Below are 22,849 nucleotides of genomic sequence, written 5' to 3'. Positions count from 1 at the left end.
CACTAAGGCTCACAATTAGGTGGACAATAAATACTAGATGTGTTAACAACACTCTTGTTCCAGGAACGAATAAAAAGAAACCCTACTTTAGTAAATCTTTTCTGTCCTATCTCCAAAGCCTCACATTCTTCCTGAAATGTAGAATTAATCAATACTACACAGCTGAGGATGAACTTGTGTTTTGCAAAGCCATATACTCAGGGAAAGAATTGATTAAACGTTTTGACTATTTCTCTCAAAAGATCGCGAATCTATGGAATTTTACCTTAGAGTGTAGTACATGCTAGGCCATTCAGTAATTTGAGAGGAGAGACAAATTTTTACTTAGTAATGGGTTGAAGGGTAACAGGGAGCGGACAGGAAAGTGGAGTTACAGGCTCAAGGGGCTGAATTGCCTGTTGCAGTTCCAAGTTCTTATTTAGTGGGTAATACTGTATTCACAAACATCACTGCTTTCTAAACTCTCACACCAACTCAAGTGCACTGGAAAATGATCATGAGAAGTTCATAAATAATTTTAATCAAAATCTCATCCATGACAGATGTGATGAGAAGTTATCAGATTTAGCACTTTTCCCCAATAAAAAACACTTTACACACACTACAATTATACTCCAAACAATTTCTCCCTCTCACAGGATGCTGCTGTATTCAGTCATATTATTAACTTGAATGGGCATAACAAATTATAGTTTGTTCCAAAAGTTCATCCAATTCACTGTACCATTTATCATTCAATTTCTTTTGCGCAACCAGTTGAGGGGTTTAGCTCAGGTACTTTACACCCAGCACCTAGTTTCAAATGCTGATGAGATTAAGGTATGAACTATTTGCTGCAAAGATAATGCTTTGTGAAATAAGTTTAATACTGAACGTGCTCAAGTGCACAGCACAAACATGACAATCAAAGTCAATGAGGATACAGTGCAGAAGTGAAAATGTTACCCTAAACTGCACTCCTTAAGGGTTTCAGCATATTGCCTGGCCATAATGGAAGCTTAATTCAACATCCAACTGATACTATTTCTGTGTGCTCAATGCTGAAGCAATGGATGCTCAAAATGGAAAATGTCTCAAAGTCTAATACTAAAATTCCTCACCTTGATGAGTGATGGCATTTCACACAGTTTATTGGGAGCTGGCAGATTCTACAAACTTCCAACGACGTGAACTGAAATAATTATTTATTCTTAATACCTGAATTAATTTCACATAACCTTTGCTTACACTGTGGGGAGCTGAAAAATGTGTTGCTGGAAAAGCGCAGCAGGTCAGGCAGCATCCAAGGAGCAGAGAATCGACGTTTCGGGCATAAGTCCTTCTTCTCTGTGGGGATGAGATATTAAACTAAAGCCTTGACTGTTTGGTTTGGTAGACGTAGCTGATTTCATGGTGACACTGACAGCTCTTGGATTATATTGGCCACTATTAACAAAGACATATCATCTACTGTTTTAGACCTTTGTAAATGAACTTCTGTGAAATCAAAGAATCAGAGAAAACCCAAAAGAACTTGATAACTGAACAAAATGGAAGTTTATGAATTTTGGTTGAAAGCAGATTAAAATTTTGTGGTGAAACCTCATATCTTTCTCTCGAAAATGTGCGTGGACCAATTCAGGTGCAACAATTTTAAAAAGAATGGATAAAATGAGAAAATCCACATTTAAGTTATTGGAGGTTCATGGTCTCTGGACATCCTCAAAATGTTACCCACGAGCCTGCAACTCAGGGAGAAGAAACTGAAGAGAAATACAATGACATTTCTCCTACAAAGTCTAAAATTTAAATGGCTGAAAATTATTTGCAGTAATTTCTTTGTTCAATATTTTCAATCCAGCATGAATATTCTGTTATTACACCATGTCACACTGTTTTCAGTTCCTCAGAAAAGGTCTGCCACATTGTATCAATGTGAACAGAAGAGCATAGAGCATTTTTAAGTTGGAAAGACTTTCCACAGGACTTCTAGCCAGTGTAGCGAAGTAGTCTTGTTCAAATGTTACACACAAATGTGATGCAGTTTAGTTAATATTGCTGCAGAATTGGGAAAAACAGATGGTGTTCAGGAGCAACTGATTATCGTATAGAGAGAGTGATGCTTTCGTTGTTGAAAGGTCCTGATCCACTGAGTCATACAACACAATATGTTGGCAGTTTAGGTTGCCTCTGCTGCTATTTTAAATTACTATGTAAATACTTCATTGGAACTTACATTTCAGAAAGCCAAGACAATGCCAATGAAGGCTTGGGAAAGGACTGTTGGCTCTTATGATCATAGATCTTAACTGAAATGTGTTCCACTGCTGCAATCCAGTTCACAGATATGAGTGGAATGCACTAAACCACCATTAAGTACTTCCATGATTTGGATATTTGACATTCAGGAATCAGAACGAACATAGAAAATTAAAGTTTAACACTTGCGGAGAAGGAAACCTGGGAATTCGGTTGGGCCCAAGCACAGCATTTTTAACTACAGCAAACCTTGCCATTCTTATTGAGAAGTGTCACTGGGTACAAAAAAAAATGACAATTCTATCCCCAGTGACAATACGCAACAGTGACAAGGTAATTATTGCCCAGTTTTAAATTAACTCATGTTGATGCAATTCAGCAAACAAACCACCATAAAACAAACTCAATTCCAAATCAATTTTTTTTCTAACATATGGATTAGGAATAGGAATTTGGCCATTTGGCCCCTCTAACCTGCTCTACAATTCAGTAAGATCATGGTTGATCCAACTGAGGCATCAAAACCATATTCCTGCTGAGCCCAGATAAATTATGACTTCTTAGTCAAGAATCTACCTATCTCTACCTTCAAAGTACTGAATGATCCCACCTTCACTGCTCTCCAGGAAAGATGATTTAAATAACTCATGACCCCCAGAGAAAAAAAAACTCATTTCCATTTTTAGTGGGTGACAAGCCGTTTCAAACTTTGTCCTCTTTTTCTAGTCTGCCTCACCAGAGTAAACAATCTTTTAGCAATCACACTGTCCAGCATCCTCATGATCTTAAATACTTCAATAAGATCACCTCTCATTATTGTAACCTCCAACAGATCCGACCTAGCCTATCCAATCTTTTCTCATAAGATGACAACATCCACCACATTTCCAGGATTCTGTTGAGCTAACATTTTCTGAACTGCTTCTAATTCATTTACATCCTTTTATAAGTAAGGAGACCAAAAGTGCATATGGTGCTAGAGATATGGTATCAGCAATGCTTTACATAACTGTAGCACACATCTTAGTACCCTACTGCGCTTGCAATAAATTCCATTCACCTTCATAATCACTTTCTGTATCTCAGAACTCTGCACTTTCTTCATTTAATTAATATGCTCCTTTTCTACTCTTCTGAAAGTGGACAAGTTCACATTCCCATATTATACTCAAGATGCCAGATTGTTATCCACTGACCTATTTACATTCTTACATCTTATACCCTCTTCACAACGTGTTTCTCTATTTGTCTTTGTTTCATCAGCAAACTCGTCAAATGTACAATCATTCCTTTAATCCACACATGTACATGGATTTTAAATAATGGAGAATCCAACATTGACCCCTGTGGTACACCATCCATTAGATCTAGCCAGCAAAGTGACACACTTGTGCCACTCTCTGCTTTCTATTAGCCTACCAATCCTCCATCCTTGTTATTGTTACCATTTACACCATGAACTCTTACTTAGCAACGGTGTACTGGTATAGTCATTGGATTAGTAATCCAGGACAATGTTCCCAATAATTTTTCTTTCTTCTACATTGACTTCTAAACCTAGTGATCTCTGGAACTGGAAGTGAATGCTGCAAATAATATTGGCACACTCATGGTCAAGTGTGGACCCTTGAAGCGGTTGTGCACACAGATGCACAAGCAGAGGAACACTGATCCAGACTCAGATCTGGGGACACTGATTTGAATATGACCTTGGCAGATGGTCAAAATTAAATGCAAAAACAACCAGTAAATAAAAGTTGAATGGCCACAATAAAATCATTGTTGATCGCTTTGAAACTCCATCTGATTCACTAATGTCTGTTAGGGAAAGAAACTGCTGTTCTTACCTGGTCCGGCCTACAAATGACTCCAGACCCACAGCAATATGTTTGATTCTGCAATGGATTAGCAAGCGATCCAATTGTCATCCAAGCCAATGAAAAGTCCCAAATTAGAAATGATATTGACCGGCATTAACCTCGCCACCAGAAATGACAATGGTAAATTCAGTTCTGTGGATCTTGCAAAGTTCTCCTTACCAGCACAGGGGAGCTAGTGGCTGACAGTCATACTCACGGAATTGTACTTCACATACAATATCCTAGACACCACCATTTATATTCCTGGTTATGTCTTGTCATGCAAGACAGACCCAGCTGAGGTGCTGGCACAGTGATATACAGTCGGGGGAAAAATCAAGATCAATCCATGAGGTGCTATGTGCAACTGCAGATTGTGTCGAGTACAATTCTGCTAACTCTTGGCATGACATATTCCCCCCCCCTCCATCATAACCAAGTATTCAGGCCGTGAGCCTGGTTCAATGGTTAAATCTGGCAACAAGACTAGTCAGAATACTGCAGTGAGAAACTCACTTCCTGACTTTCCAAAACCAGGTACAAATTAGGTGTGCGGTGGCGTGCTTCCTACTTGTCTGGATAAGTACAACTCTACCAACACTCTGGCAGCTTGACATCATCCAGTACAAAACAGCACCATATTTACAAATATTCACTCCCTCCAGCAGCAACGTACACCATCGAGGAGGTACATTACAGAAAGTCACTAAAGCACCTTAGATAGTACATTCTAAACCCACAAACTCTACCGTCTTAGGAACATCACCATATTTCCCCTCCAAACCACTGTCACCTTGACTTGGAAATATAATCTATGCTTTTTTTACTGTTGCTGCATCAAAACCTTGGAATTCCCTTCTTAATGGCATTGTGGGTACCTTCACCAAATGGTTCTAAAAGGTAGCTCACACCACCTTCTCAAAGGCAATAAGAGCCAGGCAATAAATTCTGGCCAACTGGCAATGTCTTCAGCTCAGGAATAAATAAAAGTAACTCTTGAATGGCACCTTATGAGAGAATCTATAAATACTGGTTAAAGTAGAGAGTTGACATTTGACACGCTGTCAATGAAAACATCTGGAACTTACTCCAATCTAAAATTGTTAAGCTTTGGGCCAATTGTAAATGTATTTTACAACTGAAGCTATGGGGCATGCCAGGGTAAATTGTCTCACTTAAATCCCTTCAGTAGATGGCAACATTTTAGAGGACAGGTGAGAGCCGATTTGAATAATCTACTTATGAGGTCCTTTTTTAAAAAAAATCAACAAAATTGAAAACATAGTATGACAGGCCAACTCAATAGGTAACTGTACAATTGATTTCCATCCAAATCATTTCACGTTTCAACTTGAAATGCACTTCTCAGAAATTCACTTGGGCGTATTTCTCAATTCAATCCATCCTCATGTCTGTCATAAAGCATGCTTTCCACATTAATCCTCAGGCTTCACATCTCATCCCTTCTTAGTGAGGAATCAAACTTCAACGGTACTGGTTTCTACTGAGAGCACCATTGACAGCTCTACACAGCAATCTTCAACAATGTGCCACCTTTCGCATTTCTGGTAGTCTCAGCTCAAAGAAATGGTTAATCTTTGAGGCCAACATGTGTGGAATCCAAAATAAGGATTAACACTGCCTGGACTTTTAAACAGCATTTTATTATAAATATATCTTCAGTTCAGGCATCCAAACCCTATTTACCCAACCAAACAATTGCTGTACAAATATATTCAGCTATGAATGTTGCAGTAAACGTTTTGATAACTGATAGAGTTTGAAATTAATTCAGCATATAAAAAGGTAAAATTGTAGAAAGAGATAGAAGAATAATTCACATTTTTGATTACAAATCCATTTGATCCATTCAGGTTTTAAAACAAACTTACTGGCAAAGGCACAGACATCACCATGTTTCCACCATAGACAGCAGGCACATAAAGGATGCTAGTACCGGTATGAGGATCTATCCGTTGGACAGGGCTTGGAGATTTACCAAGGGAAGGATGAGGACCAAGAGGTGGAGTATATGCTCTGATGGGATTCCCAATTAATACTGTAGGATTAGGTTGAACTGAAAAACATTAAATTTGAATAAATTAATTCTAGATTGTCAGCAAAACACAAAATCCAACTTAGTCTTGTTTTCCCAGCCTTCACATACTGTAATTGCCTACAACTGTTCTTGATGTAGATTTGCTTGCTGAGCTGGAAGGTTCAGTTTCAGACGTTCGATCACCACACTAGGTAACATCTTCAGTGTACTTTAGGATGAAGCACTGCCAATGATTCCTGCTTTTTATTGATATGTATGGTGATGGTTGGTGATGTCATTTCCTGTGGTGATGTCATCTCATATGGAGATGTCATTTCCTGTTCTTTTTCTCAGGGGGTGGTAAATCAGGCCCAAGTCAATGTGTTTGTTGTTAGAGTTCCAGTTGGAATGCCATGTTTCTAGGAATTCTCGTGCATGTCTCTGTTTGGCTTGTTCAAGGATGGATGTGCTGTCCCAGTCGAAGTGGTGTCCTTCCTTATTTGTATGTAAGGATACTAGTGAGAGAGGGTCATGTTGTTTTGTGGCTAGTTAATGTGAAACATCTGAAAATAAACCTACCAGCTCAGCAAGCAAACCTACATCCAGAACCTCAACTTGAGCTACAAATCTTCTCAAAACTCGACTACAAGTGTCTTGCAGAAAGAGGAGGAAATATTCACATGCTTAAAGTGTACCTATCTATTGCACTATCTGTATTTACAAAGTCTGAAAGTGCAAAGTATATCTGCTATGATATTTGAAACAGCAGGCCAGGTATACACAGGAAGTTAATATTAAAATAGGTGTTTGTGTCATTCAGCTCATCATGATCTGCAATAACTGACAGCACAATAGGAAACCTATATCTATCAGTTTAAGCAAAGTTCCTGCTGTACCCCTACATTTTATACATGGAGGTCAAGATATTTTCAATATCAGACAACATTTTAACACTCAGATTTAAAACTATTACATTGTTGAAGCCTAGGAGATAGTGAGGACTGCAGATGCTGGAGAGTCAGAGTCGATAAAATGTGGTGCTAGAAAAGCACAGGTGGTCAGGCAGCATCTGATAAGCAAGATATCCTGATGAAGAGTTATTCCCAGAACATCGACCCTCTTGCTCCTCGGATGCTGTCTGACCTATACTTTTCAAAGTGTTGCACTTTATCGACTTTGTTGAAACCAAACCAATCCTCTGGTTTTGAGTATCAGTTATGGCACTTCAAGTCATAATTAGTTTTGTTTTGATTTTTAAAAATTCATCCAGTGGATGTAGGCCTCAGCTGACTGGGCGTGCAAGTCTTTCCCATCTCTATTTCTCCTTGAAAAAGTGTGAGTGAGCAATGCTTCTTGAACAACTGCAGTCCATTTGGTGTACGTACACTAACAATACTGTTGGGCAAGAAAGAGTTCCAGAATTTTAAGCCAGCAACACAAGAATAGCAATATATATTTCTAAATTAGGATGGCGAGTGATTTGGAGGAAACTTGCAGGGACTGGTATTCCCATATGTCTGCTGACCTTGTTGCTTTCGATGATCGAGGTTGTGGTTTATCTAAGAAGCCTTGGTGAATTTCTGCAGTGCATCTCGTGGCACAGGCCACTGCTAAGGTATATTGGTGTGGAGGGAATAGATGTTTGTGGATGTGGTGCTAATCAAACAGGTCGATTTGTCCTGGGTGGTGTCAAGCATTTGTTGCACTTATCGGCAAGTAGGGTGTAATCCATCATACGCCTACCTTGGACCATGTGCAGAGTGGATAGGGTTTGGGAGACTCAGTTTAGGAGTATTTGCTGCAGAATTCCTAATTTCAGATTTGCTCTTGTAGCCACAATATTTATACGACTGGTGCTGTTCAGTTTCTGGTGAATGGTAATTCCCCACACCCCCCCAAACCCCAGCATGATAATGGGAAGTGGGAGTCATTATACCTTATTTTTATGAAATGACAATAACCATTTAAAGCTAACTTACCAAATCCATCTGTTGGAAAGTGGTCGCCCTGATTGTGGTGGTGGCCTTTATTCTACAAATAATATGACAAGGTCATAATGATTATTGTGAGGTTAATAATAAAGTCCACTTCAGTGCCTGTTATAAATGGAGATTTTCATAAAACCATTTCAAAACAGTTCTGTCAGAGGATTTTGTCTCAAAAAATTCAGGAATTTTCACTACCTTTCCTTGTTCTGTTGTGGATATTTGTATGACAAAAGAGAATTAAGAATCACCTAGTTAGAGGATTTGGATTGAATACAATCTCATGCTATGTTATCAAACTCACTTTAGAAGAAAGGAAATTTTGCAAAGTATTTATTGACAACTATAAAATATATGAACCACTGCAAACATAAGACGTGAAAACAACTTACTGCACTCTTTCTGAGTTATGTATCCTTTACAACACAACTGCTGTGTACAAGTAGCAAGACTAAATTCTTTCCTTATTTCAGCACTTGGTTATAGTCTTCATTTCATTGAGGGAGTGTCTCCTTTCTTACCCAGCATACATATCTATAGTTAACTTCTTCAACTTTCATAAGTCCTGGGAAGGCAGATATTTCTTTTTTATGTCAAGTTCAAAAGCTTGTTTTCAGTTGTCAGATGAAACAGCACAACATTGAAGTGCATTGGATATTAACATGAACAATCCAAATTTGGAAAGCGGCACAAATCGACACCACCTTTAGAAGGTCCATTTATTTTCCCGTTGTTGGCTCTCGTTTTTCAGACATTCACCTCTCTGATCAAAAGAGTAGCTGCAGTTGCAGTTTTGCAACCATTAGGGAGTAAAAGCAAAATTAGTCTTTGATCTTTCAAATAACAGGTACAGTCTGAACTGTATTTAAATTAAGGAGAAAAATGCACTTACTTATGAAACTGCCTTCAACATGTTCCCATTACACTTTATTGGCAAGTCACATTTAATCTTCAGGTTCCAAAAAGCTATTTGGATGATGTAAAGATATCTAGCCATTAAAAGTACTTTTTGTATTCATAAAAGCACCTTTATTTGGCACTAGAATGAAAGCAAAATACTGTGGATTCTTGAAATTGGACAAAAGATACTGCTGGAAATACTCAAGTTGCATCATCTATACAAAAAGACAATTAACGCACAAGGCTGATGACCTTTCCACATGTGCTATCTGCCTGCTTAAAGCAATGTTAACTCATTAAATATTTTCTTCATGTCATAATCCTAATACAGCCCAACATAGCACCGTGGAAATGTCGCAAGTTTGGAAATGTGGAATGTTCAGCTAGTAAAATGCTTAAGTAGGCTTGGTTGCAAAATAGAGATCAGGTACTACTTCAACTTCTCTCAAGATGCTGAGATAACTGAATTCCTTAAAGACATTTTCGCACTTTATCATTTAAGCTAATGGATTACATAAGAAACAGCAATGGATCCCAGACTGTACTGATATCGCATCTCAACTGGCTGAAAATTATATTCCAAGAGCCAAGCAGCAATGCTGACCAATGCCACAGGTCAAGGGCATATTGACTGCTGACTAGCCAGCGTGTCGCGCTTTTTAAAAAAGCATGTATTGGGAATTAATCTTCCAGACAGAACTGGCTGAATGGCCTCCGTGTGTTGAAACTACTGTATGATTCTACTATATGTAATCTCAGTTGTAAATAATTAGTAGTGACATCATTGCAAAATACCTTAACTCACAAATCTAGAGTGAACAATTGTAACTGTAATGCTAAATATTATTTCTAATTCAAATCAGCTCATAGTCATGCCTTTTTGCTAATTATCAATGTAAGCATTACTACGCAATAAAGAATGAGAATTGAAGTTAGCTTTCATTGATGACTGGAATTTATTGTATATGGGAGAAATAACAATTCTGAAAACGTTGCATCTGCACAAAAGCACTTGAGAAGAGACCCATAACTTATATTGTACTCTAGTATTTTAGTTGGTGTCAACTTTAATTAAAAAACTTACCATGAAGAGGCAAGTTTATGCTAAAATGCACCTCATGGGATTATAAAAGCTATTGGAAATTTAAAATTATCAAAGAATGAGAGGGAATAGGGGAGATTTCTTTGTACAGAAGCTGTAGGAACATGAAAAGAAAGGAGTCACTTGCCAAAGAAGTGACTGATGCAGAGGCCATTGCATCTTTGAAAAGAAAATAGAATAAATATTTGATACAGAAGTTGACAGGATGATGAGCAGATTGTGGAGCACTGGGATCAATTTTGGACTTCAATAGCTAAGAACTGGCACACATGCCAAATCTCTCTTTCTGCTCCGCAAACATTTTTTTTTCCCATTTAAAGCCATAAAGTAATTCAAGGTGGCTGGATCTACCTAGCGGTGTGCTGTAAATCAAAGGCAATTCAAAAATGCCTTCTATTTAAGACAAAACCCAAATCTATTATAACTCCTTTCGTTCATCGCTAATGTTCGGGATTGAAGAAATTATAGCCTATTTTTAAATCAACCTTTCTAGCCAGCGCTAAAACTTACTCTATTTTAAACTGAACAAACTGCACAAGACAGGGATCGAAGGTTATGACAGAATTGCCTTCGGATATTGAAAGCACTCTTGCCTCTTATAAGATGACAGTGAGATCAAGTCTTATTCCAGAGACTGAATGAATCCTGCACTGGTGGAGCTACCATAGTCAAGTGTGGCATCTAAGTGGAGACCCCTGTCTTCAAGATGGACATTAAAGGAAGAAAATATGGTTATTTCCTCCCAGCATTCCTGGCCAATATTTATGGGTCAATCAACACCAATAAAACAGGTTGCCTGGTCATCTATCCCGCCGCTGCTTTTGGAAGCTTGTTGAGTACAAGTCAACTGCACATTCTCTACATTTACAGCATTGATTATACTTCAAATACTTAATTGGCTGTAAAGTACTTTAGAATGTCCCAGACAATGTGTAAGGCAATTTATTATTTTAACTGTTTTGATTAGGGAAGGTTCTATTAAATAAATTAAACATGGTAATGCTCAAAAGTTAATACTTACCAAATCACTACTCATAACAGATGTCTGTGAAATCCACGCAGTTAAAATTAACATTCTTAGGATCATTAACAAAGATGACTACCCATAATTTCCACCGAACGTAGGAATCTACAGTTTAAATCAAACTTCTCTCACTTTTTCGGCTTCCACAGCAGAAAACTGAAACCCTTTGGCCTTTTGCATTCATTCCAAGGGCAAAATATTTAAGAACAAAATTTTAAATCTGTCTCAAACAATTTCACTCTCAGTAACATATTAACAAGGTCAAATTGGGATAAACGAAGAGGGCATCTCAACAGTGTTTAAGTGTAGAAAGATAAATTGGTTTTGACATTGAAAAAAGGCTCAAATGTTTAGTACAAACAGTAGTAACAAAGTAAGTGTATTTTGAAAACCTTGCAATTGATGGTCTAATGTCCTGTGTAGGAGAAAGTGAGGACTGCAGATGCTGGAGATCAGAGCTGAAAATGTGTTGCTGGAAAAGCGCAGGTCAGGCAGCATCCAAGGAAGCATCCTTGGATGCTGCCTGACCTGCTGCGCTTTTCCAGCAACACATTTTCAGCTCTAATGTCCTGTGTACCACAAATCAGAGAACAACGGAATATCTAACTTGTAGAACATTCCTTTTTAAATGATGGTGTCTACATTTATCTGCCAGGATTTATACCTGCTCAAAACAGCTGATTATTTGTAGTTCCTGAGTCAGTTGATCAAGAAGTCCAATGCTCAGAGTCTGAGATCCTAATCTAGGTTAACAGTACTGACGGGTACTAATAAACTTGCTCTACTCTGGTGAACTTCTGTCAATCTGCTCGAATACTCTCCCAATGTCATAGCATACCTCTCCTAATTTGTGCCATTGGAAACAGCTGTCGAGTTATTCCTATTGTTGTTTATGGGATGGTCCCACAACTACTGTACTGACCACTGCACTTTAACTCAGTATGCATACTTATGCATAAACTAATCCTGCAGGGTGGAGGCAACATGAGGCTTCCCTTTTCCATAGCAAACTATAAACATCCCCCCATCCCCATTCAGATTGTATTTGAGGATGAAGGGACAGGACCAAAGAACTCACGGCTGTTCCTAGATCAGGAAGACAAAACTTCTCCACATAGGTGCCTGTTACTTTCACAACTTCCTCTTCCACTCTGATTACGACGTCCCACTGTCTTACACTACACTGTTGTCACTTTGAAATTGCTTTTCCATCTCCATTTGGTAATCATACCTCAACAGAACTAATCTCTGTCACAGACAACTGACTACACCCTCCTCCTCACCATCCCAATCCACTTCAGATACTGAATTAGTCCTTCTGGTCCTTGTGGGAGCTGACACCGTTCCAGTGCTAAACCTTCAAAACTGTTCATCAATATTTCACATCCAAAAATCCACCCTTAAATTTCCTGTACTGTCTATCATCACATCATTTACTTTCCTTTCTTCTTTGAGCTCTTGAACTGCCATTTCATTCATCGATTTGGTAATCTCTGTTTCCACTAATTTCACAGCACCTGAAACAACTCTAGAGAAGTTTACTTAAGTCAATCCCTTTATAAGTAACAATTGTGTCCCATTTCTTCTTGTCTTTCTTCAACTCTGGGGCAGCACGGTGGCTCAGTGGTTAGCACTGTTGCCTCACAGCACAAGAGTCCCAGGTTCAATTCCAGCCTCGGGGCGACTGTGTGGAATTTGCACATTCTCCCCGTGTCTGCATGGGTTTCCTCCGGGTGCTCCGGTTTCTTCCCACAGTCCAAAGATGTGTAGGTCAGGTGAATTGGCCATGCTAAACTGCCCATAGTACTAGGTGCATTAGTCAGAGAGGAATGGGTCTGGGTGGGTTACTCTTTTCAGGGTCGGTGTGGATTTGTTGGGCCGAAGGGCCTGGTTCCACACTGTAGGGAATTTAATCTAATCAACTCCTTCAAGTCTCTGAGACACATGACATGCCAAATATTTTCTTGAGCTCTCATCCTTTATTCACCTCTACAGACTGTATTTGCATATGCGTTTAAAGCCAATTAAACATAGAGTCATACAGATAAACAGCATAGCATGGAAACAGGCCCTCTGGTCCAACTCGTCCATGTCAACCTGATATCCTATATAAATCTAGTCCCATTTTCCAGCATTTGGCCCAGATCCCTCTAAGCACTTTCTATTCTTATATCCATCCAGATGCCTTTTAAAATACTGTAATCATACCAGCTTCCACCACTTCCTCTGACAGTTCATAACACACACACACACACCACACACACACACCACACAATGTGTGAAAAAGCTGCCCTTTAGGACCCTTTCATATCCTTCCCTGCTCAGCTTAAACCTATGGCCTCTAGTTCTGGACTTCCCCACTCTGGGGAAAAGACCTTGTCTATTTACCCTATTCATGCCCCTCATGATTTTATAAACCTCTATAAGGTCACCCTCTCAGACTCAAGACGTTTCAGGGAAAACAGCCCCAGCCTATTCAGTCTCTCCTTATAGCTCAAACCCTCCCACACTGGCAAAAGCCTTGTAAGTCTTTTCTGAACACTTTCATGTTTCACAACATCCTTCCTATAGGCTATGAGTTTTCCTCCTACTCCTAAATCATAACCTACGGCTATGGCTGCTCTCTGAGAGAGATGACTACTGGATAAGGGGAGAGTGGAGAAGGAGAGTCCCTCATGGTAACTTCAGTTGGTGTGGGTACTGAACTTATGTTGTTGACATCACTCTGCATTGCAAACTGGCCGAGCTGCCAACCAAGCTAACTGACCCCCGTAACCTATCAAAGCTGTCAAGAATCCATTATCACAAGCTCCTCGTCCTTGTCCATTTCCTAACTCTTGGCATCAGTATGAACAGTTGAGGGATGAGCTGACAGTCTCCATCCAATCAACAGCTGTCAGCCAAGTTAGGCTCTTGTGATGCAGTTATAGCATCCCTACTTGACCAGGAGTCCTGGGTTCAAGTCCTACACGCTTCAAAAGTGCGTCACAACATCTCTGAACAGGCTGATTAGAAAAACAGCTAGAAACACCCAAGTATATATCATGTTGCAGCTTGAATTTCAAGTTTCAGTTCCAACTATTGAAATTAAACATTTAGATGAAGTTTGAGCTCTAAATGAATAGTTTGTATCAGTGTTCATTGGCAAGAGGGGTGACGTAGGTAAAGAAATCAGGAAGGAGGATTGTGATACACTTAAAGAAGTTAGCATAGACAGAGAGGAAGTTCTGAGTAGTAAACATCTTGGGCCAGATGAAATAGATCACAGACTGTTAAGTGAGGCAACAGAGGAAATAACAGGAATGCTGGCAATAATTCTGAATTCCTCTCTGGCCATATGAGAGGTGTCAGATGACTGGAGGACAGTCAACGTGGTACCATTATTCAAGATGGGAGCAAGGAATAAACCAGCAAACTATAGTCCAGTCAGTCTAACCTCAGTGGTGTGGAAACTGTCGAAAGCAATTGCGAGGAATACAATTGATCTGCACATGGAAAGCTGGTGATCGATTAAGAACAGTCAGCATGGTTTTATTAAGGTGAGCTCATTCCGATCAAATTGATTGAATTTTCAAAGAGGTACGTCGATGTAATCTACTTCAACTTCTGCAAGCCTTTTGATAAAGTGCTTGGGAGATTAACAGCAGGAAGGAGGAGTGAGATTATGTATAATATGATTTTAGCACCAATGAAGAGTAATAGACAGACAGACTGATGCAATAACAGCAACAAAGTGGAGCTGTAGGTATTGAAATTAATTTTATTATAGGAATTAATCGTTAAAGATGTGTGGGTTGTCCCATAATATTGCACCAGCAAGAATTTACAAACTGTTATTTGTCTGGCTATGCACTGGGCCTTGCAAAGCAATGGAGATACAAACATTCTTAGTAATAACCAAAATGAAGTCTGCTTTGCAAGCAATGGCAGATAGAAAAGATGAATTTGCTAAGGGTAAACTACCACAGAGTACAGTCACTGACTGAATGAATTGAAGTAGAAACACAATTCCTGCTAGTTGCAATGTATTATGATATAGCACATCTGGCTTTACTGATTTTGGAAAAAAGGAACTTCTCTCAGTTAATAAAGGTTTACCTCAAACAACAAAAGACCAACCTTAAATTTGAAGTATTTGTAGCATCAGTGGGCAAAACAGTGCCTCTGTCAGAACTAATATCCTTTGTCAATCCTAAATCCGTCAGTGTTTGCCAAGAAAGAAATCTATATGGAAGTGACTCAATGATTACTTCATTGGAAGAGACAAACAAAGCTCTGCAAAGAAGTGACACAAAGCATGACAGTGTATTCTGCAACATATCAAAAGCACTTTCTGTTCTCAAAATATTCATTTCTTTCCTGGAGTTAGCTATGTGGTAGACTGCCCGAGAACCCAGTGACCATCTGATTCAGGGCCAAGTTGGATAACATTTCATCTTTGCAGATAAAGATCAGCTAAAGACCAGTGTGACAGAAGCATTCACATGTTAATCATTTTTAACGTGAATAACTATGTAGTACACAGCAACTGAAACAGGAGCACAATTATGGATGTTTGGATTTGTAAAAGCTTTGAAATGTAGTAGACGTGGAAGTTAAGGGTAATCTCAGTGGCATTATCCAGAAAGGATGTTTCAGACAACTTTATTCTCTTAGCTACAAATTTAGAGAGTCTAAAATGTCCTTAAGTGCACTGAAGGAACTTTTTAAAATTCAGTTCACGTTTTTGGAACTCAGCAATCACTCAAAGGAAAAACACATCGATATCTTAAACAAATCACTAACTTAGTGAGTACAAACCCTCCAATATACAATATGACCACATGTTTATTATTTTAAAACAGCATGCTTCATTTAGCTGTATATGGTGCAACTCAATGTAGAAGACAACATAGATAAAATTACTATTTTTGAGCTCCTAAAAGACACATCTGTTCAATTACCAGAGTGTAAGAATTACTTTGTTCATTTGATATTTTCCTTCCTGAAGTCAGATTAATAATAAGTTTAATACAAGTGTAAAAAAAAGAAATCTTTCCATCAGAACCTGTCATGTAGGTTTCCATTCTTCAAAGCTGAATCAATTCAAGAGGATGATAACACTGGTAACAGAAAAGGCTGTAAAATCATTCCCTTTTTCATATGATACAAACCCCAAGGCAAATATCTAACAGACGTGTTTGAAAAAGAACACCAATGCAATAAAGGTTTGGCAGTGCTCAAGGTGAAATAAAATTGATAGGCAATCTTAAACTCAGATTTCTGAATGAAATTAATAATGGCTGAATTTTCAAAGTGCTGAAGACTACACAACTGAAATTTTGCAATTGAGACTCAAGAAATTGGAATATGCTTGCCATCATCACTTATGCCAAAAGTCCTAATCTATGCTTTCACCAGCTCCTGGTTCAATTCTCAATGTTCTCCTTATTGTCACCTGAAGCTTCATATTATGCAAACGTTCAGACAGAATTCTCTTGTCCACATTCTGCTTCGCCAATCAAAGTGGCTTTTGCTGACCTCCAATGGCTTCCCATCTGAATCTTTTCCTTGGATGTTTTGGTTTGGCGAGTCCAACATAAAGAGAACAAGCCCTGGACCCCGGAGTCAGCTGCTGTTACATCAGCAGCGGCAATGTTTGTGATGTAGCCCACTGGTGAAAGATGGCACCTGAGGATCGGTGACTTCACTGTTGGTTGGTTCTGGCAGTGGCAGAAGTGCATCTCGGAGACATTGACAAGGTGGATTGCGGTGAGAGATGCAACTCAGACTTTGGTGTGTTTAGTGCGGGCAGCAGCAGAGGTGAATTGGTCCAGTGGCAAAACATGGCATCTGAGGATTGGTGACTTTGACAATAGTTCGGTCCAGCGCAGATTAGGTTTGATTTCCTACAGTGTGGAAACAGGCCCTTCGGCCCAACAAGCCCACACCGACCCTCTGAAGAGTAACCCACCCAGACCCATTCCCCCACCCAATATTTACCCCTGACAAATGCACCTAACACTACTGGCAATTTCCTATGGCCAAATCACCCTAACCTGCACATCTTTGGACTGTGGGAGGAAACTGGAGCACCTGAAGGAAACCCACGCAGACACAGGGAGAATGTGCAAACGCCACACAGACAGTCGCCTGAGGCAGGAATCGAACCAGATTCCCTGGCGCTGTGAGGCAACAGTGATACCCAGCATAGACAGAGGCGAAGCGGTGGTGGCTCTGAGCCGGCTCAGAACTCAAACGTGGATGGACTTCTCTTTTCATTTTCCTCTTATTCTTAAATCCATCAAAATGGCACAAGGTCATGATGTCGAATGAAAGGTTTTCTCCACGTTTTGTATTTCACACTATAACATACATGTGACAATAAAAATCACCCATTCATTCATCCCACATGCCCTTCACATTTACCTCTGCAAATAACTTTTAAGAGGAGAATGTAGCCTCCTCATTTGCCACCAACTCTTATTTCTATTCCCAGATTTGGCTTCCCTCTTCCACTCTTATGGATTTTATAACTTACATTGTACATTCCAATCAATCCTTTGTTCTTGCAACTTTGACCTATTGTGTCTTTATTTTACTGCTTTAAATCAATCTCCAACTTCAAACACCCCTAACAATGTTAGGTCACCTTTCCTAATCGCCTCTAATTCCAACTCTTTCATGAAACATGTTGATTATGCAGATTATTGTTAGCAAGTCCTGGTTGTGCTATAAAGTTTTAAAAAAGCTTTTAATTTTTTAAATAGATGACCAAAGAAATAGAAGAAATAGTATTTTGCTTGTTGAATAAATAAAAATTATTCATTAAGACTGTTGAAAGCAACAAGTGTAACAGAGGAGACACATCTTAATTGAAGGAAAACTCAAGACAATCATACACGTGGACATTAAAGTTTACATTCTAAAAGTTAGAATATTTAGTCCTAATGTTTAGAACATTAGAATCCAGAGCTTTAGGGTTTAAAATTGTTGTTCCTTCTAGATGGCCATCAACTTCAACAACCATCATTTGATATACTGGCATAAATGATCTACAAACCTACCAATTATAGGAATGATATTTTTCAGTTTGTATATGTTGGATTTGCTCTCAGGAACTGAATATACTGCATTAATTGATCTCAGCAAAGACAACGTCTGTGTAAAACTGGCCCTCCCCACAATGTTTGGGGTTGGGGTATTGTGTTTTTCTGTCTTGAGTAATTACTCAGTCACCAATCTGGATTTCCACCTGACTCTGTTGTAAGCTCCAACTGTTATATAAAACCTCAGTATTGAAACAGACCATTGCTACAACTGGTCTGTGTTTTTTTTGATAACCCATATGAGACTCCCCCCATCCCACTTCATTCACCTGCTGACCTTACATACCTAGATCCCTCACGTACTTAGCCTCTCATTAATCTTATTCACGGCTAGTCCCTGTGGCAGCAAGTATCACATTCTCACCACTCACTAGGTAAAGAAATGACCTCTGAAGTTCTTACCGGATTTATAAGTGACTGTCTTATATTTATAGATCTAATAAAGGAATAAAACATTTTCTGATAGAATCATGAGTTGAACAGGTGACCAGCAGATGTTTAATAACCATTGAATGAGTCACCATCTATAGGAGAAAAAGGGTGCAAGTCTGGAAAAGATAAATTTCAAAACACTGGACCCTGAAGCACAGTAAGGCAGTGAACAGAACCATGATTAAGAACAAAGTTGGTCACAGAGGTTAACAAGAAACACAATTCACATCATAAATCCTGTGGCCACTAAACCACATCAAAAAACTGGAAGAAGCTGATCTTGAAGTGACATGGTGCAGCAAGCAAATAAGGAAGTGATGCTCACTGTTCAAAGGCTTCTGCTAAGGCGAATGTGAAGTGTGTATGGAACGGACAAAAAACTAAAAATATCCAAGGAAAGAATTCGGATAACTGAACTGATGTTTTAAATTAACTGTTGAATTTAAAAGGATTTTGGAGATTGAAGTGATATTGTTAACAGAGTTGAGGCCAAACCACTGCTTACACATAGTTCAGCTAATGAACTCAATAGCTTTGTGTAAACCTCCAGGCTTAAGAGATTAAAAATAGAACAAAGCAGTGAAGAATGAAAGTACAAATTTGCCAGGCAACCTAAGAGTTCAATAAAGCTCCAGAAGCATAGTTTCAACAGCCCTCGTTGGATTCTTATAACAGTTTCGATGTACATGCCACCATGCAAACAGTTGAATGAACCAATGTTAAGGTTTAAATGTTAGCAGATTAAATGTCTTCTCCAAAATAAGAAAAAGAATAAATAAAATGAAAAGACTTGTGGATGTATAGTGCTTTTCATTAACTTAGTATGTCCCAAAGTTCCTTAGTCATTTAAGTAATTTTGAAATATAGTTATTGCTGTAATGCATAGAATCAAATATACTGGTCCTTAGAAGCTATTGAGTCAGAAACCTGTCAACAGATGCTGCCAGAAACCCAAGAGTTTTTTTGCTTTAATCTCACTTGAAATTTACATAATTCGGTTTTTCCTTTTTAAAAATTCATTCAGGGATGAGGGATCGCCAGCATTTATTGACCTAATTACAGAGATGGCAGTTAAGAATCAACCACATTGTTGTGGTTCTGCGGTCACATGTAGGCCTCATCAGGTAAAGGTGGCAGTTTCTTTCCCACTTATGAGCCAGAAGGATTTTTCTGACAATTGACAATGGTTTCATGGTCATCATAACATTTGAGTCCAGATTTTTATTGAATTCAATGTCCACCATATGCAATGGCAGGATTCAAACCTGGGTCACCAGAATTTAACTGGGTCGCAGCATTAATTGTCTAACAATAATACTACCAGGCTTGCGCTGTCCTGAATATTACTTTGATTAACTCTGTATTAGAGTAAATCAATTGAGTTTGCAGCCTCATACTTCAACAGTCACAACATGGATAAGGTGAACAATGTGTGAATTCTCAGTTGCCTACAGTGCCATGCTAACAAATCCAGATATCATAACTGCAAAACAATGCATCTTCTCAACAGTTAAAACTTAATCTAAAGGGCCCAAACTTACATCGCTGTAAAATCCTGTTTAGTCAATTAAATTTTAATAGCTCAAGACAGAAAGAGAAGAAAGCATCATGATGAGTTAAAAATAACTAGTGAGATTCATAAATATTTGGAGTGATTTCAAAGATGCATCTACAATCAGCTAAAAGATGCAAAGTAAACTGTATTGCATTATTCAATTTTAAGCATTTTATATGAAAGTCAGTAGTGTCATTTCTCTGGATTGTTAATACTCTCTTGGTATTATTGGTACTAGAAAATCTTTAAGTAAGCCTTTATGCATAAACAATGACTTGCATTGTGATGAAAGTTATATATGGTATTTAGATTTTAAATAGAGACAGAAGAATTTGGGTCAATTCTGTGAAGTTCTCTTATGAAACAGATTTGAAAGTCATTTGGAATAGTAAGCTAACTGCATCAATTGAGAAGGCATCTGACTGTAGTCAAACGCTTGGAAGAACAAAGCCAATGTTAAATGGATGGAATGCTTGTACAGTGGAATTTACAATAGACCAGAAAGCCATTAGTTTAGCTTCAGTGTCATAACACAAGTTTGAGGTCTCAGTTCAGAAGGGAGAGGAGTTTTCGGGAGTAAGAGAATCAAGTTTTTAGTTCATGGCTATACAAATTCTAAGCCAGGAGAGTTTGGACAGAAAAAGTTATTAGAAATGAAAAGCTCAGGCTATCAGAATTGTGATAGGTTTGTGGCAGCAGACACAAAGAACTTGCAAAATTGTATTCTATGTCCATGGAAGTTCAGCCAAATCAAATTTAAATATTCTTTATTGATAAGATGTGCTCATTATAGCTAGTTAGTTCATTTCCAATCACGTTTACTTAAAAAAAACCAACTTTCTCCTTTAGAATTGATTATTACGTGATGGTTGAACTGACATGGCCTCCACTTTCTTCTGCCTCTAGGAAAATATCTCATTTGGAGGGTTGGGATAGGAAAATTGCTAAACCATGTATGTGGAAAGAAGCTGTATGCTGTCACATTGTGACATTACATATCAGTCTGTGTCACTAGGAATTCAAATACGTTTACAGATATCAGCGGTTTCAATTTAAGCAAGCATTTAAATAGAATGTGTACTCTTAGCTTGAACTCAGAAGTCAAGAAGAAACATTTTTAGAAAGGGTTACTGTACCTTAGGTGGAGATGGCTGCTGCTGTTGTTGTTTGTTAGGATTTGCTGGCTGCTGAAGTCGGAGAGCTCTTGGGATGAATTCTGGAGCTAGAGGATTAAGGACATATGTCTTCTTCAACTCAAGTGCCTCCAGCTGTGCCTTGATTTGCTCAAATGTGATGCCATGGAGACTGTTGTTCTCGTGACAGATATCAATGAAGCTTTCCCAGAATTTCCTTGAAGAGACAGCAAGAGGGAGATTAAAATGAAGTTCAGCCTCAACTTGCAACAGCTCAGATTATCAAGAAATGCATTTTTAAACCAGGTATAGAAAGTTAAATTCGTACAGGCACACAAACAAGAAGCCTTTCATAAAACAATACAGGTGTAAAATACATACAACTACTGAGGAAAACAATACCTCTTGAGATTGATTTTAGAATTTTATATGGTTTCACTTCATTGGAGGGAAATTTAAAATGTATATTGCATCAATTGACAGTGGTTCAGAAATATAAAATAAATTGAAATGCTAACAAACCACCTCCCACCAAACTGTATCATTTCAGGGCTTTCAGTTTGAAATACTGCCAGTAATATGTATACATATTAGCAATTAGAGTCATAGTGGTGTATAGCATGGAAACAGATCCTTTGGTCCAATTCATACATGCAGACCAGATATCCCAACCTAGTCTAGTCCCACTTGCCAGCACCTGGCCCATATCCCTCCAAACCCTTCCTATTCATATACCCATCCAGATGCCTTTTAAATGTTGCAATTGTACCGGCCTCCACCACTTCCTCTGGCAGCTCATTCCATACACGCACCATCCTATGCATGTAAACATTGCCCCTTAGGTCTCTTTTATATATTTCCCCTCGCACTCTAAACCTATGTGTTCTGGTTCTGGACTCCTCCGCCCCAGGGAAAAGACTTTGTCTATTTATCATATCCATGCCCCTCATGATTTATAAACCTCTATAAGGTCACTCCTCAGCCTCCGTCACCCCAGGGAAGACAGCCCTAGCCTATTCAACCTTTCCCTATAGTTGAAATTCTCCAAACCTAGCAACATCGTTGTAAATCTTTTATGAACCCTTTCAAGTTTCACAACATTCTTCTGATAGGAAGGAGATCAGAACTCCACACAATATTCAAAAGTGGCCTAACCAAAGTCCTGTACAGCCTCAACATGACCTCCCAACGCCTGTACTCAATACTCTGACCAATAAAGGAAAACATACCAAACGCCTTCTTCACTATCCTATCTATCTTCGATTCTACTTTCAAGGAGCTATGAACCTGCACTCCAAGGTCTCTTTGTTCAGCAACACTCCCTAGGACCTTAAAATTAAATGGGTAGGTCCTGTTAAGATTTGCTTTCCCAAGATGCAGCACCTCGCATTTATGTGATTTAAACTCCATCTGCCATTCCTCAGCTCATTGGCCCATCTGATCAAGATCCCGTTGTACTCTGAGGTAACCTTCTTCGCTGTCCACTACACCTCCA

At 38.8% G+C, this 22,849-nt stretch overlaps 1 protein-coding gene across 6 annotated transcripts in view; it reads right to left on the bottom strand.

Annotated features, from left to right (window-relative positions):
• Positions 1–22,849, bottom strand: part of helz (helicase with zinc finger) — a 273,673-nt gene that overhangs the window by 72,272 nt on the left and 178,552 nt on the right. For 5 of the 6 annotated variants that reach the window (XM_043715064.1, XM_043715066.1, XM_043715067.1 and 2 more), the window contains 3 exons: positions 21,358–21,571; positions 8,115–8,166; positions 5,990–6,174 (listed from right to left, as the gene is read on the bottom strand). In XM_043715064.1, the coding sequence (XP_043570999.1) occupies positions 5,990–6,174; positions 8,115–8,166; positions 21,358–21,571 (451 nt within the window). The remainder of the gene's footprint in view (positions 1–5,989; positions 6,175–8,114; positions 8,167–21,357; positions 21,572–22,849) is intronic. The other variant, XM_043715069.1, reaches the window with a different exon arrangement.

The sequence above is a fragment of the Chiloscyllium plagiosum genome, chromosome 24, assembly GCF_004010195.1.
Source record: "Chiloscyllium plagiosum isolate BGI_BamShark_2017 chromosome 24, ASM401019v2, whole genome shotgun sequence".
Classification (NCBI taxonomy): domain Eukaryota; kingdom Metazoa; phylum Chordata; class Chondrichthyes; order Orectolobiformes; family Hemiscylliidae; genus Chiloscyllium; species Chiloscyllium plagiosum.
The sequence above is the reverse complement of the archived record's forward strand: the minus strand, read 5'-3'. Positions and strand labels throughout refer to the sequence as shown.